The 27,969-nt window shown below is 39.5% G+C and overlaps 1 protein-coding gene across 1 annotated transcript; it reads right to left on the minus strand.

Annotated features, from left to right (window-relative positions):
* Positions 1-1,416: 1,416 nt before the first annotated feature.
* Positions 1,417-27,664, minus strand: TMEM170B (transmembrane protein 170B). The gene is made up of 3 exons (XM_059077779.2): positions 27,142-27,664; positions 8,662-8,832; positions 1,417-4,703 (listed from the first exon to the last, which is right to left on the minus strand). Exons 1-3 carry the CDS (start codon positions 27,455-27,457, stop codon positions 4,573-4,575), a joined length of 618 nt encoding a protein of 205 aa, XP_058933762.1. The 5' UTR covers positions 27,458-27,664; the 3' UTR covers positions 1,417-4,572.
* Between the last annotated feature and the right edge of the window lie 305 nt (positions 27,665-27,969).

Genomic DNA, 27,969 nt, shown 5'->3' on the forward strand with positions numbered 1-27,969 from the left:
AGTCCTCTTAACATCTTGTTACTTCTTGAATTATAAAATGGACATAAATTAAAAATAAAAGTATTTCCTTTTAAGTTAAAAACAAACAAACAACAAGTAGGGCTTAAGCACCTTTGGTCCATGGAAGGAGGGACATGGCAGACACCGCAGCCCAGTTCTGTTCTCGCCCCGCACGGTGAAGCCACAGGCTGGGGTGGCGGGAGGTGCACAGAGGGAGGGGACACTGCTCCACCCGGGAAGCAAGGAGAGTAAGTTGCATGTAGTGGAGATTCAATGAATATTGGCTGAGTAAATCCAAAAGAAGCAAGCAGGATAAGGTAAGGGCTAAATCCCGGCTACTTCTCCCTTTTCCTGTTTTAACATTTAACATTTCCGTCGCCACCAAATTCCCAAAAGTGCTCTTAGAAAACTATCTGCTGATTTAAAATATAAAGAGGTGGAGAGGAGAAGCAACATTATAAGAGAAATTTTTTAGTTTCCGTCTTAAAATATATATAGGGAAAATGTAGAAATGGAAGAAAACAGTTGAATCTTACAAAACAATATATTCAACTGGTATTGCAAAGTGTATTTTTTAAAAATGATGACTATTGATCATTTACTGTTAAATACTGAGTCGTCTCTTAATATCCATAGCGGATTGATTCCAGGACCCGCATGGATACCAAAATTCGAGGACGCTTATAGAAAATGGCCATTATAGAAAATGGTGTTAGTATTTGCATATAACCTATGCATATTCTCCCATATACTTTAAATCATCTATTGATTACTTATAATACCTTATACAACGTAAATGCTATGTAAATGGTATAAATAGAGTGTAAATACTATGTGAATAGTTGCCTGTGTGGGGCAAATTTACGTTTTGCTTTTTGGAACTTTCTGGAAATTTTTTCTGAATATTTCAGTCCAAGGTTGGTTGAATCCCTTAATGTGGAACCGCAGATACGGAGAGTCGACTGTACTTGCTTCGCCATCATAAACAAAAAGTCAACAAGTGGGAGGGCCTGGATTCAAATCTATGTCACGGTATTCCATTTGGTTAATAAACTGAGAAAAATCAGAATTGGGGGAAAAAACAGGACTTAAGCTCTCAGCTAGAAGTAAGATATTCTCCCAGCTGTTTTAGGATTTAAATCATCTTGGTAGCTCTTGGGGACTCAAGGGCGGGAACCCCATCTTGGTCATCCTTGTACTTCCTACAGAAAATACCAGGCTCAGCACTTTGTACATAACATAGTAGATCCACCAAAAATGTTTACAAAATTGAATTCGTTGGAGTGTAAGTGCCAGCTTGGGCACATTGACGCGGCAGCCCCACTCTCCTCATCTTAATCAGAGGTTTTGTCTAAAGACGTTTTCCAAGAATATTTTAAAAACTACTCCTGTTCCTTACATCACAAATATATGATACACAGGGCAGCTCATTTCTTTATTTCTGACTTAAAGTACAAACAAAACCCTCACATTTTGGGGGGGCAGTAGAAATGTATGCTGCAAAAACTAAGAAAGTACATTGGGTTACAAACTATAACACTGTTCAGTAAACACTAAGATCTAAAGTAAGAATAATTCACCTGCAGACACTGAATATGGCCACCATTTAGGACTCTCCTTACGTTAACTCCCTGTGTTAACTAATGAATAATTAGTTTGGGCATATAGGAGTCTCTTCTCTGAGGAACTGATTTCACTGTCAGCAATATTTTATTAAGCATTTTTAAAAATAATGAAGTGTAAACTGCAGAGGATTTTCCCCTTCCCTCCTGCATTTTTCACAAAGAAAATTTACTGCTAAATCACATGTAAATTTTAAGAAGATTTAACCCAAATACATCAATAAAGGCTTTTGTCACATCACAAACAAGGATCTCTAGCACTATTAAACCAAGAAAACTTTCCCCAAATTCAAAAAGCTCACAAAGTTCCTTAAACCTATTTAAAAGATCATTCAACTGAGCAAATGTATCAAATTCTCCACGATAATGTCAAAGCGTTCATTGAACAAAAGCTTTCCAATTAGACTGTATTCATATATAGCAGCTTTATATATATATGTGTATATAATGATATATATGTATATGTAGATATATATCATTAAATGTTTCTTGTCTCTATAGGAAAACCAATAACATTTTAAAAATCTCATCACAGAAACAGCAATTAAGACATTTCATCAATTCACACTATCAACTGCATTTCAAAACATCGAAAGAGTAAGTTGCACAAAATCCCAATGGAAGCAACTAAAAACAACAAAGAAACCAAAAATTCCCCCCAAAGTTAAAAGCACACACACACCCACGCACCCACACACACACACTCCTCATAACGTAAAGCAACCTGATAATGAGAGAACTGCAGGACACTCTACCAACGGATCCACCTTCTCATACTTCCATTCTAGAGCAGAAACAGCAGTTTCCTTCTCTTTGGTCCAGGCAGCCATACACTTAATGTGTCCAAGTTATCTTCTGGCTAATTTCAGATTCTGAACCATGTGTTCCATGTTACCTTACCGTGGTAACTTTTTGAAACATAAAATAACCATGTGTTAAAATAAATATTCATTTCTATAGATCTCAAACCATTTCAACATGTTACTGGTAATTCCTCCCAAAGAATATGAACACTTTAAATTATTGACCAAATAATTTAAAGAATAACCAAAGTAAAGGAAGAACACAATTCAAGTCTAACAGAAAAGGAAAAATCCAATTGACTTGGAAGATTTAGGCCTAAATTTAATTTAGGAAAATGTCAGGAATATAAAGAACACATGAAAACAATTTCAGGCTTGAACATAATAAAAAGAATCAATTTTTAGATTTACTTTAAAGATCTCTAAGAATGCATAGTTGCTTCTTGGGTTTTTTAAAAACAAATTTCCAAGCCAGTGTTATTCAACTCCCCCACCGCCCCAAACTGGCTTCCATACTGGTAAAATACCCCCAACCCCTCATCGGTGAGTTGTTGATACTATTCAGCTTTTTGGTGGAGAAAAGGTGCCGTGGAACCTTTTGAATGGAACCTAATAGAAACTTATGTTTTTCCAAATTAGATTATAAAACAGTGAGGCTAGAGTATGCAGATTATTTTTTGGATTGTCCTTAACTTCATATTTTCTGCAGTTGGCTCTTCCTTTGAGTTAGCATATATATAATTGTACCTGGTATTAAAAAAATCTCAGTAGGAGACAAACTCCACCAGGTTTTGTGTTGCCCTTACTTCTTGTACTCTTAAATACAATTACATATTGCCAAAACCTCTTAAAACCTCTAAGGATTTTTTCATTCTAATAAATGTCATCCCAGCTTCTAGTAAACTTACATAACAGCATAAAACAAGAGCTGAACAACTGAAATGAATAACTCAAATATGCATTCAATACTGTATTGATATGCTGAGATTTGTTGCCAAATTTTATAATTATTTACTATATTCCCCAATTTTTACTTAGAGAAATTATGATGCTACCACATACCCAAAGTAAGATAGTTTATTACTCTTCCTCTATGTTTCTTATCTACAAATGAGGCTTCTTGTTTTCATAGCCTAATTTAGGCCACTCTTTAAATACAGTTAATACTCCAGAATGAAAGACTGCTTATGTTTTGTCAAAAATCAAGATATATGCAACAAGTAATATAATCCCACTGAGATACTAGTTGTAAAGATGTTTTCTCCATGAGATACATGGCAAAAACTTTCTTTAGAAGGGTCAAGAATGCAACGTGCATTTCAGATTTCTTACAAAATTTATAAGAAAATTTTCAAATTACACTTTTGTGACACACAAGCTACAATCAATGTGTATGACCCATAAAGTGTTTTAATTCATATCAATAGGACGTTTATGTATGAGGGAAACTAGTAAAGGAGTGTTACTTAAGTGAGTGAAAAGGATGCACCCTATAGATCTACTTTGAGTCCTTAAAAGAGTTCAGCAGTTTTCCATTAAGTATTATTTTTCACGTAAAGTAAGTAACAATAATGCCTAATTTATATGAAAGCCCTAAATCCCAGAAACGTTCAGCATTAAAAATCAAATAATTTGTCTCATATTAAATGATTCGGTATTCAGCACTCATACGGGATTTAGCATTACGAAACAAAAATCTCACTACACCACCTGAATTCATGTCAAATACGTTCACAGCACTCATCTACATCTACACTTGCAAATTTCACGTGATCAATGTTAAAAAAAGAAAAGAGTTTGGCACATATGTCAATTCTTCAAAACGTCCCTGTAACTTAACACAACACTGTTAAGAACGGTGATTCAACGCCAGTGGTAACCTGATTGGCAGCTAAACAAGGTGCTTTTTCTTGTAGCTTCACGTAGTGTCGTGCGCCTTGCCTGGGACGGAGGCACGTAAGGTGCAGTGCGGTAGTGCAATCACTTGAACACCAGAGGGCAATCTTCCCACACAGCTCAAGGCCTTATGTTTTGACCTGCTCCTTCCACATCCTTGTACAATTTCATTCCCACTTGCTAACAATGCCATTTTCAGAGGATCTGTACATCTGCTTCCTTATGTGAAGTAAGACATGCCCACAGAAACCTCAGAGTGTGGCGAGAATCCTGGAAAAGGAGATGATTAACGTCAGTACGGTCTGTCCAACACCCCACACCAGTGCTTCCAAGGGGGCCATGTTCTTCCCTGCCACTCGGTAAATGCCGGCGACTGCTGCACCTAGATGAGAAAGAGGGAGAGACAAGTAACACCTCGTTCACTCTGAGACACGCTACCTGGCTGGAACTCAAGATCGCTTTTCATTTGAGCCAAACAGTGAGTCATCAATCACTCTCATTTTATAATTTTCTCAACCACTGAGCCACCAGGGAAGCCCTGTATGTTTTATTGCTAACCTGGATACAAATTTTTACTTGAAATATTGTCAGACATATTTGTAAGGTTTTTTAAATATAACACTGCAGTTTCCAAAATCATTAGCTTATTTCATTCTTAACTGAATTGAAAGCAGGTAATATATACATACACATCATTAGAGAAGTAGAATGATGTTCTCTTTAAAATTTCACAATAGTTTACAGCAATAAACACACATATAACACACATACTACTTTTGACTTTGGAACAAGCTGTTCCTTCTTCCTTCCTCCTCTGTTTACGGTTCCACAATTATAGCAGTGGCCCACATCAAGAACATCAGCAGTCCCTTTCATGTCTCTTTGTATGCCACCACAGTGAATAACAACTAATTTGGATTTTTCCCTTTGCCACAGTCCTGACACCAACTCCTTTTCCAACCCACTGCCACTAGTCTAGTTCAGATCTAGCCTCAAATTCAGATCACAGTTAATGCCTCAGCTCCTTTTCTTTCCCCCTTTTCCTCCCTTCTTCCCTCCCCCCACTTTCTTCCTTCCTTTCCTCTGCGCTTCCTCCCTCACTACATCCATCTATCCAACCAGTATTTTCTGAGTATCTGTTCCATTCCAGGTACTGTTTTATTGTTGGAGATTCAGCAGTGATGAAGACAGACAAAGTCCCTGCCCTTTCAGAGTTTCTTCCTGGTTCTTTCTTCACATATATTCTACATTCAGCCATAAAATAAATTTTCCTCTTGAATTGCTTTGCCCCTTTCCAACCCCATTCTAAAATATCTAATTGTTTTCCATGACCCACAGAATAAAGTCCAGACTCTGGCTGGTCGCCCAAGATCCTTGAGGATCTGGCTCTTTCCAGCTGAATTTCCTACTGCTCCACTCTGCACATTTGGTGCTTCAGCTAAATCTGATTGCTTGCTTTAAACTCTACCTATGGCAAAATGAATGACGTACCATATGAGAAATTTACAGGTTGAATGCAGCGACAACGAAAACCTAACGCAAGGTAACACACAAAAACCAAATAGTAAATGAAAACAGGATGAGAAAACGGACCACTCCCTATTCCCCACAACTATTTTACGACTGTCTTATTTGTGCCACGGGACAAACCCAGAGGCCTGGGAACAGGGCTTCCCGCTCAAGGCAAGGCATGCTGACCACTCCGGGAAAAGGTGACCGTGGGACACAGGAGGGAGGCCTTGGAGCCGCGGAAGCAGAGGACCTCCGCTCAGCTCTGGGGCTAAGAGCGAACTTAGAAAGGGAGGAGCCCTCGGTGGCGAGTCTTGCAGCAGTTCCAGCAGCGACAGCCAGCTACCCTAGCCGCCCAGAAGCCGGCCAGAGTGAACGGCAACAGGAGCTCTGCCGTTCGCCTGCAGTGGCGAGAGCACGCAGCGCAGCGAAGCACCAGTGTCCGGCAGACCCACACGAAGGAAGCGGCTGAGGCCCCTCCAGGCTCCACAGGACGCATCCAAGTCCTGGCTCAGCCAGCACCGCAGAACCCCAGGCCGGAGCTGGGGCCTAAGTACAGCGCTAAGAGGAGAAGCTCAGAGGCAGTGAACCTGAGCACTGCAGGACATGCACATGAGGCAGCACAGCAGAAAACTTGCAAACAGCTGGAGGACACCGTAAAGTGGCTAATTTCTAGTAGGCCAGGGGAGATTTATGTCATAATAATTTGTGTTTAAGAAGGAAGTGCACTATTATGGTCAATTAATCTGCATACGACAGAGGAGGCAAGAATTTAAAACGGAGAAATTCAAAAAGTGGTGCTGCGAAAACTGGGCAGCTACATGTCAAAGAATGAAATTAGAAACTTCTCTAGCACCATATACAAAATTAAACTCAAAATGGATTAAAGACCTCAATGTAAGACTGGATACTATAAAACTCCTACAGGAAAACATAGGCAGAACACTCTTTGACATAAATCGCAGCAAGAGTTTTTTGGATCCACCTCCTAAAGTAATGGAAGCAAAAGCAAAAACAAACAAATGGGAACTAATTAAACTTAAAAGCTTTTGCAGAGCAAAGGAAACCATAAACAAAATGAAACAGCAACCTATGGAATGGGAGAAAGTATCTTCAAACGATGCCACTGACAAGGATTGATTTCCAAAATATACAAACAGCTCATACAGCTCAACATCAAAAAATCAAACAACCCAATCAAAAAAATGGGCAGAAGACCTAAATAGGTATTTTCCCAAAGAAGACATACAGATGGCCAATTAGGCATATGAAAAGATGCTCAACATTGCTAATTACCAGAGAAATGCAAATCAAAACTATAATGAGGTATCACCTCACACCAGTCAGAACTGCCATCATCGAAAAGTCTACAAATAATAAATGCTGGAGAGTGTGTGGAGGAAAGGAAACTCTCCTACACTGTTGGTGGGAATGTACATTGGTACAGCCATTATGGAGAACAGTATGGAGGTTCTTTAAAACACTAAAAATAGAGTTACCATATGACTCAGCAATTCCATTCCTGAGCATATATCCGGAGGAAACTCTAATTTAAAATGATACATGTACCCCAATGTTCATTATAGCACTATTTACAAGAGCCAATACATGGAAGCAACCTAAGTGTCCATGGACAGATGAATGGATAAAGATGTGGTATATATACACAATGGAATATTACTCAGAATAAAAGAGAATGCAATAATGCCATTTGTAACAACATGGATGAACCTAGCGATCATCTTACTAAGTGAATAAGTCAGACAGAAAAAGACAAATATCATATGATATCACTTATATGTGGAATCTAAAAAAAATGATACAAATAGACTTATTTACAAAACAGAAACGCACTCACAGATGTAGAAAGTAAAGTTATGCTTACCAAAGGGGAAAGGGGGGGAAGGGATAAATTTGGAATTTGGTATTAACAGATACACACTACTATATATAAAATAGTTAAACAACAAGGACCTACTGTATGGCACGGGGAACTATATTCAATATCTTGTAATAACCTACGATGGAAAACAATTTGAAAAAGAATACATATATATGTATAACTGAATCACTTTGCTGTATACCTGAAACATTGTAAATCAACTATACATCAATAAAAAAATTAAAAACTTTAAAACCCAAGAATTTAAAAGGAAAAAAACATGTAATTGCCACTTCTAAACTTCCAGCTGTTCTTAAAAGATAAATAAACCAATTTGTCCTGAAATTTATTTAAATGATTAAAAATTAAGACTATGTGAAATAATAATAACTAAAGCTTAAAAAATATTTTAAGTATGTCAAAATTAGAATTTATTCCAATTTTAATTTCCTGGTTTTAAAGAAGGCAAATTATCTGTAATATATTTAGAATATACTTTTTAAAAAAGAAGGAAGTGCACTTTTATTTTGTAGTCACAGGCAGATGACATCAAGGACCTAAGAGCTATATCTTCACTTTTTTAAAATGACAATCATCACTGGCATATTTGTGTGCCTACCTCTCTCCCTTACCACACAGTGAGCTCCTTTAAAGCAGAAACTACATCCACTATAAGATAAAATTTCCCACGAACTGCTTTATCTCTTGACAATTTCTACAAGTTCTTCCATTTCCCCAAAACCTTCCATAATGAGTATTCATACAGCAGAAGTACCAAAACTATCTGTTCAGTAATTAAGTGAACTGATCTTTACCTTCTAGATGAAGTGCGGTTAGTGCTGAAAAATATTCTACATGAAAGATTACACTGTTGCATTTACAATAAGAATAAAGTTGCCAAAACTGTAAGTGCATATAAAATTATGCGCTTAAAACTAAATCAACTTACTAGTAATCATTGCTCCAGTCACGGAAGCCAGAAAGCCGATGCTGACTGCAATGACAGAGATTACTCTCCCCTGCCGATGCCTCTGTAGCATCACGAACATCAACACTCCTGCAGCACCGTGGACAAACAGAGAGGAGAAGAGAGCCCAGAGGAAGATCCAGTACCACATCTCTGAAAGGAAAAGCAAAAATGTTAATAATTCTGTTGAAAAACATCTTAGAAAATCCAGTTTAACAAATAGTGAGCACTCATGGTCTGGAAGAAGGTTAAATGAGGTAACAGATTAAAAACATGCCTAGTATAGTACTTGATACATAGTAGTACTAAATAAATTTTAACAGTTATCATCATCACTAATGCTTGATGGGGAAGTCATTCCCTCCATGACTTCAGAAGGTCAAAGCCTCTAATTTCCTCTAAATGTGCCCATCATATAGCTATAATCTATTAATTTCTCTAATAAACCCTCATGTCTGCAAATCTCTTGCAATAAATTATATAAGTTAATTAACTGCTGTTTGATATATAATTTTCTATCTTCTATACTAAATGCCCAGACATTTTTAAAAACTACCACTTAATTCAAATATTAAGTACAAAAACTATCTGTTCAATAAATAAATGAACTGATCTTTACCTTCAGAATTCAGAAATAAGTCAGTGATTTTTATCTTTTATGATTTTAAGAATTTCAGGCCATCTCCCTCTTGGCTCTCACCTTTACATACTAAAGAATCAGTGAGAGTTTTTTTAATGCTTTGTCTCTCAGGCCATATGCTAGTCCTTAGCAGGAACTCCTCAAGCTCTATCACTCTTTCTTCAATGTAGTCTCAGTCACTGTTCATTGAAGCCTGGTTTACAGACAATTGAGGAGCATGCCTTTCACTCTCTCTTTCTGGCTGAATGGTGGTTGCCAAGGACTTGGGGGAGAGGGAAATGGGGGACTTCTTATTTAAAATGGCTACAAACACAAGGGATCTTTGTGGCAATGGAACTGCTCTGTATTTTGACTGTGGTGGTGGATACATATACAAGTGATACAACTGTACAGAACTAAATATACACACACACACACACACACACACACGAGTACAGGTATACAAGCAATACTTGTGGAATCTGAAAAAGGTTGGTGGGTTGTATCAATGTCAATATCCTGGTTTTGACATTATACAGCAGTTTTCCAAGATGTTCCCATTGGGTAAATGGGGTAAAGGGCACGTGGGTTCTCTCTGTATTATTTCTTACAGTTGCATGTGAATCTACAATTATCTCAAAATTAAAAGTTTAACTTTTAAGAAGAGAGAATATATAGAAAACAGATTTTTAAAAAAATCAGTTTCAGCCTGCTAAATTCTTAAGAATGGACTTATAATTTGAAATCATTTCAAGGAAGAGACATCTGATATATTTCTCAGTGTTCAAGTACCATGCATGCTTCTCTATGGCATAAGAGAGAGATGCTGGTGATTAAGGAAAAACAGACAAAGCTTGCCTTTTAGAGGTTTTTCTCTTCCAGCTTTCAGAGAAGTAATGCTTTCACACTGTCACTCCCAAACAAATAGCTTCAATTTATAAAAAAATAAAGACAAAAATACTTAACTTGCCCTGAAGAATATTTATATTTTAAAAGATATAATTTTCCAGAGTGACCCTAACAAAGCGAGACTATAATACAGCAACAACAGGGTGGGGAGGGATGCTCTGACCAAGGCGGTTCTGAGATGAGACAGGCGCTGGAACAGGCACCTGCTCTTAATAAGAGCAGCCATTTGCCTTGATCCCCAATCCTGCTTCTTACCAGGGCTACCCCCCAAAGCACTTTTACTTGTTGTCCTTATAATACAGGTAGAGTGAAAATTTTCTTGACCATATCTAACACTATGAGCAGGGATTATCTGACATTATAAGTAATGTTGTTTGCCTACTGACTAGATAGCTATAGTCAATTTACCTAATAATTAGGAAAATTAAGTCTAATGTCTTATAAATCCCCAAGAGATCAAAGAATTATACAGCTGAAGCGGAATCTCAAATGGTCCTCTAATGACCAATCCACGATTCTCCCTCAAGCAGACTGAGCACGAACAAACTGCCCAAACATACAATTTATTTTTATGTTTCTTTGTTTTCTTAATCACACTGTTCATCATGGGGAAAAAAACGGAATGCTTCTGAGAACATCTACGATTAATTTAGATTTCATGTTGTTACTACTGTTTTAAATTACCTGATAGATCAATACAACCATGTCAGTGAACAGGGTCTCTGAAGACCTGGTTCTACTCCAGATAAACAAGTCTGTCTAAGGTCCAACTCACTATTGGCAAACGCAGGACACCTGGAGAACTGCAGGACCCTAAGAGCAGAGCGAAGACAGATGCCCCAGAGCCCTGGAGAAAGAGCAGGTGCTAAGAACGGGAGAGCAGTATGACCACCTTTTCTTAACCTGTGCAGGCTCGTACGGCTAACGTGAACACCCTGAGGCCCAGCTGTCTCTTTCCACCCATATCCCACCTAATCCAAGCTTCTAGCAACTGAGCAACGGTAAAAGGATGAAGCCAGAGGGAGACTTTGCTGGTGCTCAACAAAATACAAAGTGAGAAATTAAAAATACACTTACAAAACAGAAACCTTGCAGCATGCCGTCCATACAATTACCGCAATTCACTGAAAGGAGATATTCCGTCTTCATTAAAGCCCTTTCATTATTTTTCCCAATTCAAGGCTGTCCATACTCTTCATCTTAAACTGAACTGTTGCAGTGTGTTTTGTTTACTTTTAGTTGGAAAAGAGGCAGAGGAGTAGTGATTTGTTCCAGTCTCCAAACAATTCTAGAAACAGCCCTGGATCCCAATCTGTTTCTCTCTCAGCCCTGGTTGCCAAGTCACTAAAAATTACCTTCTGTGCTTTTGATTTTAATCTTTGGACAAAATTATTTATGAGAAATGAATTTCTCTAGATATCTAGAATATATTAACTAAGTAAAAACAAGTCAAAGAATGGTACATATTGTATGATCCTTTTTGTTCAAAAAATAACAGGCACAGAGAAACACATAAACAGATTCTAACAATGGCTATCTTTTAAAGAAAAGAGAGGACATGGGTTATATTATTTTATTCTTCACTGATTATTTTTTAGCAACCAGCCTGGTTTTGTTTGTTTGTTTTATTTACTTTACTGCAGATACACTGTCTTTAAAAGATAGTTTTTCATTCTAGAATTCATCAAAGGAGAACATGCTCTATGAAGCCAGTGCTTCTCAAGCCAGACTGCTCACAAGAATTACCCACAGAGCAAGTAAAACTATCACTTGAGGGCGGACCTAAACAATTATATTTTCATCAACTCTACCAGATAATCATGACATGCAATAAAGACAGAAATCACCACTCTAGGCTAAGGTTACATAAGAGGTACTTACTAAAAAAATCCAAAAGTCATTAAAACAACAGAACCTATCTCAATAGACAAACACTAAACATAATTTTTAACCCTCTATAGCATATCTAACCCTTCTAACAAAATCATTAGCAAGCAGATACTGAACATTTATATGTATTCAACATACTCTAAGCCTCAAGGTGAAAATAACATAAGTTATTTAGTAAGACTAAATTTGGGGGCTGTTCATAATTTCTATCTTCTTTATAGAAATGGTCCTCATTATATGTTTAAATAATCTGTGTTCAAATTTGGTTATCTCAAGTTTTATTTATTTTCATTCCAGCAAATCTAAGGTGTGGCAATCACTCCCCTTAGTTTCCGACACCAGTGACTTCTCAGTTTGGGGGTGTGTCCCACACAGGCAGCTTATTAAACTTCCAGAGAGATGATGCATTTATAATTTGAAAAAATCCCCTAGATCAGAGATTGGCAAAGTATGGACCATGAGTCCTATCTGACCACCAGCTGTTTCTGTACAGTCTGCGAGCTAAGAATGGTTTTTACATTTTGAAATGGTTTAAGAAAAACCAGAACAATATTTCATGACACATAGAAAGTACACAGAATTCAAATTTCAGTGTCTATAAAGTTTTCCTGGAACACAGTCATACTCATTCATATTGTCTATGGCTACTTTCATGCTACGATGGCAGAACTGAGTAGTTATGACAGAGGCCACGTGGCCCACAAAGCTGAAAATATTTACTGCAGTTACTATATATATATGCTGAGTATGTTAAATACTGGTCCTTTATAGAAAAAGCTTGCTGACTCCCGGTCTAGATGATTTTGACATATGCTCCAGGGGGTTGGGTTGTCACTCACAGCCCACTGAAAATTACAGTCACAGTATTTTCATATATTATCAAGACCTGACACTCTGGGTGTTTAACTAATGGTACGTCAATGGCATATATTCTAATACCACAGGTTCTTCAGGGCACAGTATGCAGCTGACGCTATGGGGTACATACACCCATAGTTACACAGAACAAGAGGGAGAAATGTCAAGAAAGATACCAAGAGAATTCGTTGCCACCTGAATTTTTAAAATAAACAGGACTGAACCAAATGATAAACACTGGGGATGGAATGAGGGTGAGGAATGGGGAGTGGGGCTCTCGAAGCTAACGGTTCTCAGCCGTGGCTAGATGTTGGAGTTACTTGGGAGAGCCTACAAGGAATATCACCCTCAGAAATTCTGACTTAATTGGGGTTCAGAATTTTTTAAAGTTTTGATTCTTATGCACAGCCAAGAATGAAAAACTGCGCTAAGACAAAATGATCCAATCATGGAATTATGTACAACTGAGAATATGCAATTGCAAAACCTCCGGTTTGGCTAAAGCCGAGAAATATGGAGAGAATTGCCTGCAGATTCTAGAGGTGTGCTGGAGCAGCTTTTGTGGGGAAGGAGGGTGCTTACAGACCCTAAAGATGTGGACTTTATCCTGAAGCTTGAAGGTTATGAGGAGCCAATGAAAGACTTTAAATAAGGAAGTGATATGATCAAATTCACCTTTTAAAAAATTAATGATCCTGGCAAGTATGGGAAAGGGGGACTAGAAAGAGATGAGAGACTATCAGAATATTTCAAGAGTCCCAAGAGAAACTCAGGCCTGGACTTAGACACTGGCCTTAGGATTGAAAAGAGTTTGAAATATTTAGGATTTGCTGCTGGACTGGATGATGGAGGTGAGGAAGGTGTGATGTCTGGCCTCCCCGATTTCTGCTATGGACGGCTGAATAGACGACGGTGCTGTCAGGTTTGGAAACATGGGAAAATATGTTTCATGCATCAGCAATACTATTCAAATGTTGGTGAGAAGCCAGGAGTAAAGAAGCTAAAGGCAAGAATATGTCAAGTAGAAAAATGTGACGATTACCTATACATGTATATTATGGGCCATGTTTTAAAAAGCAGTAAATCTCAAGTTTGTTGTGTCTGCAATCTTCCTAAGTTCATGACCTGTCAAATTTTAAATCTATGATTACTAAAACAATTCAGTTATTAGATATAAATTTGAATCAAATTTAGGATATAGAAAGCTATAAAGAATGTCACTCTCACCCTAACAATGAGAAAAAGATAAACTACAAAATCATAGCTCTTCTTTAGCCTATAGGTCGGGTGACACTACAAGAAAACGAAGTAACCTGAATTTCCAAGAGGGACAAGACCCTCCAAGGAGACAGCTGACATACTATGTTTTCCTGTGGCAAAGCACGGGAACAGGAAGTGGGTACCATACAAGTGGGTAAAAAGAAATCTGCTAAAATTTTAACCAACAGTTAAAGTCCAAGTGTGCGATTAACTGGCCAGCTTGGAGTAAGTGACACAAGGAAAGTGCACAGTCACCTGCGAGCTCTTCTCCCCAGGTCTCTACCGAGCACTCCCTAGAAAGACGGAGACTGGAGAGAGCCACCCCAGTGGTGTATGTCGGCCTAGAGAAGGTGATCAGTGGCTGCTAAGGGAAACATAGACAACCTGGTGTGCTTCTTGGATACCTTTTTCTATTCAAAACAAGCCTTAGCCATTGCTGGAAGGCAGCAAATCCTGTCACCCTCAGGGGACAAGCAAAGACCCACTGCAGCTCCAGCTTGGGGAAGAGCAGAAGGAAAGATCCTTTGCCCCTGGGGGAGGGGCAGAAAACCATCCAGGCCCCAGGATCCTATTCTAAGCAGAGTCGGTTACTGCCGAGGGAAGGATAGAAGACTGCTGCCCAAGACCAATCACAGACACTAGGGAGAGTGTGGCTACCACGGTTCAGAAAGGCAGGACCGTGGCCAGCCCCACCCAGAGACCCCACTACCCAGGGCCTGCCTGAGACTAAAACCGGACAGGACAAGAGAGAAAGCTCCCCCTGCCCCAAGTAATGGGCAACACAAGGCTGTGGCTGAGGGAAGGCAAGCGTGTGGAGAGACACCTCGTCCACGGCGCACGCTTGCAGAGGTGGCTACAAGCTGACAGTACGGCACTAACACTGATACTAACCCTGCAGCGCCCAGCGCCCAGCCTGAGTACAAGGCGACAACAGCAGCTTCTGGGGAATTCGAAGCCTGGGGTGTGCTGAAGGTAACCATAGCAAGAAAGCTCAAACTCGGCTCACTCCTGACTAAATTAAGTCAACCTTCACCCGACTGGTCTAGCAGAAGAAGCCCATTTCCAGGCATAAATATTGATATTATATACCTCAGTCACTACTGTTATACATATAAAGTCCTTAATCCAATGAAAAAATATTGAATTAAGACACCCTCAGAAACAGGAAAACCAATTCATTGCCAAGAATTAAAGCGATCAGACTTAGAGATGACCCAGATTTTAAAACAACCGGGCAGGGACTTTCACTATAATTAACATGTTAAAGACTCTCACGGAAAAGGTAGACAACTCACAGGAACAGATGGGGAATTTCAGCAGAGAGATGGAAAGTCCAAGAAAAAGTCAAATGAATATGCTTAAAAAAAAAAAAAAAAAGGAACGGCAAAAACGAAAACAAAAAACCCATGATATCAGAGATGAAGGCTTCCTTTAATGGGCTTACCAGTAGACTTGACATAGTTAAGCAAAGAATCAGTGAACTTATCATAGCAGCACTATTTACAAGAGCCAAGACATGGAAGCAACCTAAGTGTCCATCCACAGACGAATGGATAAAGAAGATGTGGTATGTAGATACAATGGAATATTAGCCATAAAAAAGAATGAAATAATACCATTTGCAGCAACATGGATGGACCTAGAGATCATCATACGAAGCGAAATTAAGTCAGACAGAGAAAAACAAATAGCAAATGACAGTGGTCCCCAACCATTTTTGGCACCAGGGACTGGTTTTGTGGAAGACAATTTTTCCATGGACTGGAGCGGGGGTGGATGGGTCGGCGGTAATGCAAGCAATGGGGAGCGGCAGATGAAGCTTTGCTCGCTCACCCGCCACTCCCCTCCTGCTGTGCGGCCCGGTTCCTAACAGGCCGCAGACCGGTACTGGTCCACTGCCTGGGGGTTGGGGACCCCTGGCATATAATATTGCTTATATGTGGAATCTAAAAAATGATACAAGCAGGCTTATTTACAAAACAGAAATAGACTCACAGACATAGAAGACAAACTTATGGTTACCAAAGGGGAAAGGGGGGGAGGGATAAATTAGGAGTTTGGGATTAAAATATACACACTACTATACATAAAGTTGATAACCAACATGGACCTATTGTATAGCATAGGAAACTATACTTAATATCTTGTAATGACCTATAATGGAAAAGAATCTAAAAAAGAATCTATTTACCTATCTATCTCTCTATGTATCTATCTATCTATATAACTGAATCACTTTGCTATGCACCTGAAATTAATACGCTATCATAAATAAACTACATTTCAATAAAAAAATTTTTAAAAAGAGTCAGTGAATGTAAAAGTGGACAAATAGAAATTATTCAAATTGAAATATAAGGGAAAAAAGAGTGGGGGGAAAAAAAGAAGTAGGAGGAAGGAAGAGAGGAACCATCCAAGAGTTATGGAATAATTTCAAATGGTTTAACATACATGTAATTGGAGTCCCAGATGGAGAAGAAAGAGATAATGGAGAAGAAAAATATTTAAAGAAATAGTGGCCGAAAAATTTCTAAAAATAATAAAAGATATCAAACCACAAATCTAAGACTCCCAGAGAATCCTAAGCAAGATAAAGACCTCCCAAAAGAACTAAAAAATAACAAAACAAATCATACATACATACCTAGATTCACCACAGTGAAATGACTAAAAAACCAAAGATAAAGGGGAAGTATTGAAGAAGAAATAAGGAAAAAAGAAAGAGAAAAAAAGACACATTACACACACAGAGGGACAAAGATAAAAAGTACAGCAAACTTCTCATCAGAAGCAACAAAACGAGATGACAAAATACAGTAACACTTTAAAAAACTAAAATGCAAAGCCAGAACCTATATTCAGGAGAAACATTTTTCAAAACTGGAGGTGAAATGAAGATATTTTTCCAGAAAAAAAAAAAAAAGGAAACTGGAAAAATTAACTGCCAGTAGACCTGTGCTACACGGCATATTAAAGGGAGCTCTTCAAACAGGAGTGTAATACTAGATGGAAACTTAACACTCCACAAAGAAGTGAGGAACAAAGAAAATTAAAATGAAGATAAACATAAAAGATATGTTTTCTGGGCTTCCCTGGTGGCACAGTGGTTAAGAACCCACCTGCCAGTGCAGGGGACACGGGTTCAAGCCCTGGTCCGGGAAGATCCCCCATGCTGTGGAGCAACTAAGCCCATGCGCCACAACTACTGAGCCTGAGCTCTAGAGCCCGCGAGCCACAACTACTGAGCCTGTGTGCCACAACTACTGAAGCCCGCAAGCCTAGAGCCTGTGCTCCCCAACAAGAGAAGCCACCGCAACTAGAGAAAGCCCGCGCGCAGCAACGAAGACCCCACGTGGCCAAAAATAAATAAATAAGTAAATTTATTTATTTTTTAAAAAATGATATGCTTTCTTATTTTTAATCATTCTAATATTTTAACCAGATTTAAAAATAAGTTGTTGCGTTTTTTCACTTGAAGCCTCATTTAACATAGAAGTTAAAGCTATTGTAGATATTTTATAGCTGCCTGCTTCCACTTCTTAAAAGAGAGCAAAAACATTAGTTTTTAAATTTAACTGTGACACCTTCAAGAGCTGCTTGGATATACTGCCTCTCTCAAAGCTTACTGCAATACTGTTTATTACCCACTTAAACCAAATTACCCTGTTACCAGCTAATTATATAATTTTAAACTGTAAATTACAGTACTCATCATTGAATAGAAAAAAGTTCTTAGAAAAATAAATTTTTAATTTAAAACAATCAGAATATCATTTGCTGTAAAAAAAAAATCAGGTTAAGGCTATTTAAAATAGTTCAAAATTTGCTTTACACTTAAGCCACAGCAGTACCTTCCTAAAAGATGCCATTCAATTTGTTCTTTCCCATAATCTATTACTCAGTTGTAAAAGTGTAAGGATTAAATGGCAAAATCCAAATCTATTATGAAGTTATAACACAGCAATATACAAGTTTCAATGTTTATTACTTATATGCCCTTAAGCATCTTAAATTATACATGTCCTACCAAAACTATGTCAGTAACAACATATTTGTTTGAATCAGTCACTGACCTAAAAAATAATCTTTTCAGTGACTGATAAAATGTTACAATCTCATGATACAGTATTTCCAAAGGATCTTTTACACTGAACACTCAAAAATGAACTTTTCACATCAATGAGCATAACTTATAATGAAACTCCCAATGTAACAAATTCTTAAAATTAAATCTAAATAAGAGACCAAATGAATGACAGATCAGAAAATAAAAGCACAACTAGGAAAACAAGTAATGCACAAGCACAGTCAGAACAGTCACACCTTTGATATGATGACAGTAATCCTCAGGAAGCAGTTATGTCACACTGGGGTTAAAAAACAAAAACACAGATAATTTCAGGACTGGAAGGGATCATCAGATATTGAATCCAGAGTTTCCTAAACCAAGTCTTAAGAAGGCCTAATTCTAAGAACTATTAAATGGTATTCAGAGAACAAAGATTTTCTAGGTCTTAAACCTCACTCTACAAATTAGCATATTGAAGGTCTGAAGCCCCACTTAAAAAAGAAAGCTTCTTAATTTTAAAGACTAAAAAACCATTTATATGCAAATGGTAAATGTTTTTCTTAACTCAGAGTAAAATCTCTCAACATTTTTTTTAACTCATTAAAATTTTTAGATCATCTTTCCTTTAACATCAATGTGAAAATTGTTGTCATTGGATTGTCTTATAGATGAGGAAACAAAAGTCTGGTTAAATATGTGGCTTTTCCCAGGGCATGGAAGCAACCTAAGTGTCCATCGACAGATGAATGGATAAAGAAGATGTGGCACATATATAAAATGGAATATTACTCAGCCATGAAAAGAAACAAAATTGAGTTATTTGTAGTGAGGTGGATGGACCTATGGAATCTAAGAAAAAAATGGTCATGAAGAACATAAGGGCAGGACAGGAATAAAGACGCAGACGTAGGGAATGGACTTGAGGACATGGGGAGTGGGAAGGGGAAGCTGGGACAAAGTGAGAGGGTGGCATGGACCTATATACTCTACCAAATTTAAAACAGAGAGCTAGCGGGAAGCAGCCGCATAGCACAGTAATATCAGCTCTGTGCTCTGTGACCACCTAGAGGGGTGGGAGGGAGGAGATATGGGGATATATGTATACATATAGCTGATTCTCTTTGTTATAAAGCAGAAACTAACACACCATTGTAAAGCAATTATACTCCAATGAAGTTATATGTGGCTTTTCTAAGGTACGAGAGCCAATTAACAGCATTCAAGGATAAAACTGTTTACTGACTCATGAATTCAAGGATCCTATTGCTTCTTTAGACTCTTTATTTGCATACAAAAATCTAGCAGAACCCAATTTATCCTAGTGGGGGAAGTTCCAATAACTGCACATTATGTAAGTATTTACATAAACATTGTTAATATTTAGTTCTCCCATATACTTCAGATTAAATATAACTAAACTGTTTAGAATTTTTTAAGTACTACCATTTAATAAGAATTTTTCTCTATAGCTAATAGCTCATATAGATAAACATTTTTAAAAGATAAATTCTAATATTACCCTCTAATGTTAAAAGACAGTCACCTAAAAAAACTGGGTTATAGCATCCTCTTGGAAATGAGTCATTTATCTTGAAATTTTAATAAGTCTTTAGCTATAGTAAACACTCCACATTAACTTGCATTATATATCACAACACAGTTACAAATTGATCACAAAAAAGCTTCATTTTAAAAAAATCCAGTGCTCCCAATCCTTGAGCTCTCAGAAATAAAATCACCTTAAGAGCTAGTTTTTTTTTTTTTTTTTTTTTTTTTTTTTTTTTTTTTTTGCGGTATGCGGGCCTCTCACTGCTGTGGCCTCTCCCGTTGCGGAGCACAGGCTCCGGACGCGCAGGCCTAGCGGCCATGGCTCACGGGCTTAGTTGCTCCGCGGCATGTGGGATCTTCCCGGACCAGGGCACGAACCCGTGTCTCCTGCATCGGCAGGCGGATTCTCAACCACTGCGCCACCAGGGAAGCCCAAGAGCTAGTTTTAAATGTACCTTCCTAGGCCCTGGTCTCAAGGATTCTAATTCCATAGCTGTGGACTGGGTCTATAGACTGTACCCTCAACCAGCCCCAGGTAATTCTGATATGTAGCAAGATTTAGTAACCATATTGGATTAAGGTAATTCATGGTAGGGACTGGAGAGAGGGAGAATTTTATAATGAAAACATATTAGCGGGAATTCCCTGGTGGCACAGTGGTTAAGAATCTGCCTGCCAATGCAGGGGACACGGGTTCAATCCCTGGTCTAGGAAGATCCCACATGCCACAGAGCAACTAAGCCCTTGTGCCACAACTACTGAGCCCACGCACCTCAACTAATGAAGCCCATGTGCCTAGAGCCCGTGCACCACAACAAAGAGTAGCCCCCGTTCGCCGCAACTAGAGAAACCCTGTGTGCAGCAACAAAGACCCAATGCAGCCCCAAAATTAATTAATTATTAATTAATAAAAGAAAACATATTGGCTACACATAGTTATCCAAGAGCAATATAATAGTTTTACATTTAATCAAGTCCTGGTGGTATTCCTGAACCATCCTCAAAACAGATCACCTCTCCTCTCTCTCCATCATCCCTTAAAGAGGTTCTTTCTCTACTCTCTACCTCTTTTGTTATCTTCAAAGTCCCATTACCTGGTTCTCCCTGAACTCAGCAAGCCACCAAAGTATGACTTCTCTACACCATGAACCCCTTATGGACAATGATTGACATTTTCATTTCTGTTTATCAGTGTTTACCACAGAGACTGGCAAATGCTCATGATCAAGAAATATCCAACAAGATTGATCCTTGAAAATGCTAGATGCTGCTTTTTAGTATAATTATTCTATATACATTTAATAAACCAATACATCGTATGGCCACTTCAAATATAGTAAGTAAAATGCATGTAAAATGCTTTGTACAGTACCTGACATATAGTAGGTGTTCAATAAATATAGCCATTATTAGAATTATTCATCTGATTCTAAGGTAAGTTCAATGCACTGAATTCTCTGGGCTCTCTTACATCTGACCATTCTTAATTCCAGTTTCCTTCCCTGGTTCCAATTCCTCCTCCCCATCTCTGCCTCATGCTTCCTCTTCTGTTTAGAATTCCTTTCTACAGGAAAACTATCCCTAGTTATTCTAACTTCTCTTCCTGAATTATCTTACTTTTCTGGTCCTTTATTCCAATCACTAAACAAAGCAAAGATAAATATATTTATATTCTGATAGCTAACCATTTAAGAATCAAAATCATAGCTTACACAGTCCTAAGACTTATCTGAAAATTGCTTTAGGTTTAAGAAATATCATCTGGACCTTGGACGTGGTACTGCCAGAGGATACTGATATAGGATTCAAAGATAATGAGATGGGTATTAGGAAAGTAAAAACCTGAAGATGGCAATTCTAATTTTTGAAAAATTACAGTGGCTTCATTCTCGCTAACACGGGTAAGTCTTCCAAATGGCAAAATCCTATAAAGTACAAATCATACCAGTACTTATTAATTGGCTCAGTACCACAAAAGAGTAAGGGATTTTTCACATGTATTTCAGAAAAAGTAAATTTTGGGGTCTGGCACAAATATTGAAGGGTATAGCACATTGTCTTTAGGGCTACATTTACAAAACATAAATTTCTATAATTGGACATCTGAAATAATTTTATCTGCATAAACTCACCTCCTATAATAGAGCATTTAGGAGGAGGAACTTAACCTAATGGGACACTAGAATACGTGCCGGGACTGAGAGAAGCATACCTGTTTGGGAGCACCACCAAAGGAAGTTGCTGGCTATACTAGTATGAGGTGTGAACAATTACAAGTATGTATACTAGGTACCCAAGTTTTCCCCCCGTTCTCTCTTTCTTTTTTTTTGATAATCACTATTAACACTAAAGTGACTTAGCAACTATAAAATCTAAAAGGGAAATATAACAGTGTGTATGTATATAGTAAAAATAAATAAGCACATATATATTTTGTAAACACACACACACACACATACACACACACACACACACACACACACACACACACACACACTTGCTTCATTCCAGTTTGAATTCCCAGCTTCCCGATGTTTATACCAATAGAGAGAGGGGAGCATCTGCACCCACATTTGCTGCTGACACAGGGAGGGGATGAGCCTGAAGCCAGACTTTGCTTTTTTTTCCGAGGAACCAATCATTCCTTTCCCAACCCGAGCCCGGCTCTGTGTTTACCCGGGGGTTTAGGGATCCTGCCTCCTTCTAAGTAAAAAATTCTTCTCTAAACTCTTAGCAGCCAAATTTGGGTGGGAACACAAAGTTGGGAGCCAAAATAGTTGAAGAAAATAAAAGTAAAGCAAAAGGATACATTTCATTGTAGATCGTGTTTTTGAAGTTAGGTTACCCATAAAACTGAAAGAGTATATACATTCTGACTCTGAGTTTAGGTTGTGGTGGGGAAGAGAGATTTAGGACATATTCAGAGAAAGAAAAACTATATGAGAAGGAAGGAAGCCATTCATCTCTCTACTTGAGTGAGCTGAACAAGCACATAACCTATACACAGTTAAGAAACAGTTTAGGAATCCTGAGAATCACACACTGTGGGAAGTGACATACAGAAGAGAACTCTGGCCATAGTTATTAAGTGACAAAGATGGGGTCTCCGGGTGTTAATCTCTGTACGAAATCCCCATAGTACTGTCTTCCAGGAAGGAGAAAAACTACATTGAACTTGGTAGGATTTCTAAAACTAGATAATATAGTAAATATGGATCACATAACTTTCACATAGGCTATGGCAACTTAAAATTTAGAAAGATTATTACTATTATTATCACTATTCAATAATATCTTACATTGTACAGTATCTTTTATTTCTGGACAAAAATTAGTCCCATTCACCCATTCTTGGGCTCATTTGGGGCAAATACTTACAAAGCTTTTCTTAAGTGCCTTAAGATTTATCATCTATCAGACCTGCCTGAGTTAAAATCAGATGTGGAATAAAAGCAAAAGGCACAGAACTGAGAGTCAGTGAACAGCATTTCTAGTCCTGGCTCTGTCATTAAATGACTGTTTGATCCCAGCCATGTATATCTCAGTACTTCTAAAAGGAAGTAATCAAACTACATAACTTCTAGCCCTAAAATGTTAGGCTAATTCTAATTGCTAGTTGTCATCACTTAAAAAAAATCTATTTCTATAAAGTAATACATACACAAGACTACTTTCAAAAGATTGGTCTCTGAGATAAAAAGGTCAATAATTCTGCTTCACCTATGGGATAAGATACAGAGGAATAAATCATACCTGTTAACTGAAAAAAATAAAAGATGAGAGTACATTACCCTTTTATTTACTTTTTAATTAACCAGAATTCCTATTAATGAGATTTCTGCAAATCCTTCACAGTCATTTCTTAAATCTAAATCAGTCTGGTTCTACCCTATGCTCCTTTCTATTACCTGTTTCATTTTCAAGTTTATGATGATGACAAAAATGCCTTCTGACTTAATATGTGTTATCATAATCTGAAAAAAGGTAATAATTTTTCACTTATTAGCTACCAGATCTAAGCAAGTTACTCTTTGCTTCAGTGTCTGAACCTGTAAAATAAGGATAAACACTAATCTCTCTCAAGATGGTTGACAAGATTAAATAAAACACATGAAAGAATGGTAACTAGAACAAAAAAAGCATTTTCGTGTTTTAAAAGTATGACAATTATCTACATAAATTGCTTACACACCTTAAGTCCCAGTTAAAAGCATATTCACTCAAACAGATGTAGCTGAAAAATAAGGCAACTAGAATGTTTTAATCATGCAACTGTTAAGTATTGTTTTAAAAGCTCAATTCAATAAACATGCATTGAGCATATACTATGTGCCAGATACAATACGCTAGGATTCCAGAATTCCATGATTACAACAATGACTCCACCCTCAGAAAGCTCACAGTCTAGAAGAGACAAATGAAAATTATAATGTAACTGAAAGATATAACAACAAAAGCATGCATAAGGAGCAGAAGGGACAAGATGAAGCACTTCATTCATTCTGTTTACAGAGAGTGGAGAAGAAGTAGCTGAAGCAGCTTGGAAAGGGGCAAAGAGTAGCCTGCAGGCAGAGACAGGTTTCAAGCCTAGCTCAGCCTCAAGCTATTTGATGTGGGCCAACTTTACCTCTCCAAGCTTCTTTGTAAATCTGCTTTGCAGAGTTACTCTGAAGATTAGAAATAATATATGTAAATTGCCTGATACACGGCAGGCATTCAATAAATAGGAGTTATCTTGTTTTAGAAGTTGTGTGTTTGTTTTTAATAGACTAAGTTCTAAATGGCACTGTAGATGCAAGAGGCAGGGGATATGAGGATATATGTATACAATAAAGCTGATCCACTGCGTTATACAGCAGAAACTAACACAACATTGTAAAGCAATTATACTCCAATAAAGATGTTATAAAAATAAAAAAAATAAACAATTTTAACTTACATCTTAATTATGAAGCCAAAAACACAAAATGGCACTGGAGGAGGCACCACTTAACTAATGATCAAGCTGCATATGGGATCGCAAAGGTCACCGGCATGGAGAGGCCCTAATGAACCACCTCAGAATGTTACCCCTTACAGAGTCTACTTTTTAGCAGTGGTGGGGCTCCTAACGCGGTACATTCACCTGCTGGTGAAGCCTACTGCTAATCTGTTTTCTCCGTTGCTACAGAATTCTGCAAACTCAGACTCTACTTAAATTTCCTAGAAGAGGTTCCCATGCTCCTCAGTCCCACCCCAGTCCTGGTTTGGGATGTTCAGCATATCCCATATCCTTTATAAAATGGCAAGTCCAAGGAGCAACAGTTGATTATTAAGATTATATTAGGAGATAATTAGAACTAACCCTGGGTTGAAACTACTATTGTTAGCCTAATGGTTGACCTATGGGAACTGGAAGCCACTATAATGATTCAGAATGTTAAAGTAAATATTTTAAAATATTGTTAAATCTGTCCAAGAGGTAAGTTACATTTACATTTACTCTATGGTTCCCAAAGCTAATTTTCTCTAAATACCCACCGATGAGCTAAGCCAGTCATTAACATATACAACACGTATTCTTAAGTCCTTATTTTTCATTTTACTCCAATAAACATAATTCATACAACATTTGAAATATTAACAGTGGATAAACACAAGGAAAGCCATAAGTAAAAAAAAGCGGTCTATCTCAAAATTCAATTGAATTATGAAATGGTTCTTATGTCAGTGTAGGTTTTCAAAACTAAAAACATGTTCCTGGGCTTCCCTGGTGGCGCAGTGGTTGACAGTCCGCCTGCCGATGCAGGGGACGCGGGTTCGAGCCCCGGTCCGGGAGGATCCCACGTGCCGCGGAGCGGCTGGGCCCGTGAGCCATGGCCGCTGAGCCTGCGCGTCCCGAGCCTGTGCTCCGCAACGGGAGAGGCCACGACAGTGAGAGGCCCGCGTACCAAAAAAAACACAAAAATAACATGTTCCTGACCTGCAACCATCATGTAAGTTCAGTGTGCTCCAAGATAGATAACCACAGATGAAAAGTGAGGGCACCATAAATCAATCCAGAATCCATGTTAATTTTATATAGCAGTTTCCACATTCAAGGCACCCAGCGTCTTTAAACTGAACCTTGTGGTAAATAATCCCAATTTTTCTCTATGAATATCTGAATTCCATGTAATGCTATATATTATAATATCTTGAATCCTATCAAGACAGGTTATATTTGTAAAATACTCTCCATAGTCTTAACCAGTTTAACGTAATGCATTTTGAAATACTAATGCTCTATCCAAATTAGCTGTCTTATACATTTTCAAAAATTAAATCCTGAGTATGTTTTTCAGATTTTTCCCTGCGAAGCACGCACTGAGGAGTCATCAAACTGCAACTGAAATCACTTTCTTGTAAACACTAATCTTTAGCGAGTATTTTTTAAAGTCAGGGTATAATACAAGCATTTCTGCATTAACCAAGCCAGAAGTTTCTCCACAAACCAGACGTACAAATCTGATTTTTTAAGTTTATGAGTATTATTGCTCACTTTTACAACTAGAAATTGATGTTAATTACTATAATATATTAAGTCCAATTCCCTCCTGATAGCCTTGACGTATGAAGGAAGGGAAATACACAAAATTATCAAATGTCACAGAAGCAGCAGCTTGAGGCCAGAGGGAGACAGACAGAAGGAAATAGGAGAGGGAGGAGATATACGGTTAAAGCAAAAAGTACTTAGAATTCACTAGACCTTGACCCAGCCCGTGACCTAATATAATCTACTTAATGAGTCATTTATATCGCAAAATAATAATAATAATAATTAACAGTTGAAGCAAACTGATCATTGTGAGCAGGGAATTTAAGTCCTGCATTCGATTTGAGATTTGCAAGAAAGAAAAAGAGCTAAACTAGAAAAAGACCTAAAGAGCAAGAAGCGCGCGTGCGCGCGTGTGCGTGTGTATGGAGATGGGGAGATAAATAAAGGCTAACTGTACTCAAGTCTCAGCGCTAAAGCTATTCCACGCGTACTACAGAGGCAGGGCGGTCGCCGGCCCTCCCCATGCAGGAAGGGAGGGGAGGCGGGGGTCGTGGATTCTCCCCCAGCGCTTCTGGAGCCGGGATCTCTGGGGACTGGCGTCGGCGCCCCCAGAACAGGAGCGGAGCGGATCCAATTAACACCTTCCTCGCCAGGACTTGGGACCGCGCGCGAGCTCCCGAGCGGGGCGCGCACGGGGGTGGGGCGGCGAGGAGCGCTTCCCCTCCGAGGGAGGGAGAAGGGAGGCGAGGGGCGGCACCGCATCCCGGTCCCCACCCCGGGCGCATCAATTACCCGTAAGGTTCCTCAGCACCGTCCCATGGGCCCAGAGGCTCAGGACCTGCTGCACCGACAGGTTGATCATGGAGTGGTCGCCCCCCTCCGCCTTCATCTTCCCTGGGGGGCGCCCGCCGCCCTCTCCTCCGGCGCCGGGCGGCGGCGGCTGCGAGGCTCCGGGGACGGCGGCGGGTGCGCGGCTCCTCCAGGCCGCCGCCGCCGCAGGGGGAGGCTTCGGGTCGCCGGGCTGGTCGCTGCTGCTGCCACCGACGGGCCTCCGGGGGGTGCCGCTCCGCGCGTCTCCCAGGCAGCCCCCTCCCCGCCGGGGAGACATCGAGGACGGCGGACTGGGGAGGGGAGGGGGCCGGGCGCTCTCCCCGCGCGGCCCCCGAGCGAGGACTCGGGTCGGAGGAGGCCGCTGCCGCTCCCTCTCAGGGGCAGCTCGGCGCCGCGGGGGCCGGGCACGCGAGGAGGCCGAGGTCACGCCGGGAGGTCCGGGGTGATGGGCAGCCGGCAGGTGCAGCCCCCGACGGGGCTCAGCTCATCACCGCGAGAGGACGAGCAGACCCGGGACTAGGAGGAGGCGGCGGCGGCGCCGGCCGCGGCAGCACCTGCCGCCAGCCTGCCAACCCTCCTGCCGCCGACACTCGAGGAACCGCCCCCTCCACCCGCGGTCGCCCCGGGCCGATCGTGCGCGCGCGCACGGGTCCCCACCTCCCCCGCCCTCCCCGGAGCTGCTGCGCATGCTCACTCCCCCCCTTCCCGCGACCCGTCGCCCTTCGACAGCCGGCCGGCCCCAAAGCCCTCCTCCTCCTGCTTCTCGCGCGCGCGAGCTCGCGAGGCTGA

The sequence above is a fragment of the Kogia breviceps genome, chromosome 10, assembly GCF_026419965.1.
Source record: "Kogia breviceps isolate mKogBre1 chromosome 10, mKogBre1 haplotype 1, whole genome shotgun sequence".
Lineage (NCBI taxonomy): Eukaryota > Metazoa > Chordata > Mammalia > Artiodactyla > Physeteridae > Kogia > Kogia breviceps.

Excerpts from the sequence above, each read along its gene's own strand:
- TMEM170B (XM_059077779.2), bottom strand. The coding sequence starts at position 27,457 with ATGTCTCCCCGGCGGGGAGGGGGCTGCCTGGGAGACGCGCGGAGCGGC. Across the intron at positions 8,833-27,141 it reads GGTGCTGAGGAACCTTACGG|AGATGTGGTACTGGATCTTC; the intron begins GTAATTGATGCG and ends TTTTCCTTTCAG. Across the intron at positions 4,704-8,661 it reads GACTGGAGCAATGATTACTA|GTGCAGCAGTCGCCGGCATT; the intron begins GTAAGTTGATTT and ends TTTCTCATCTAG.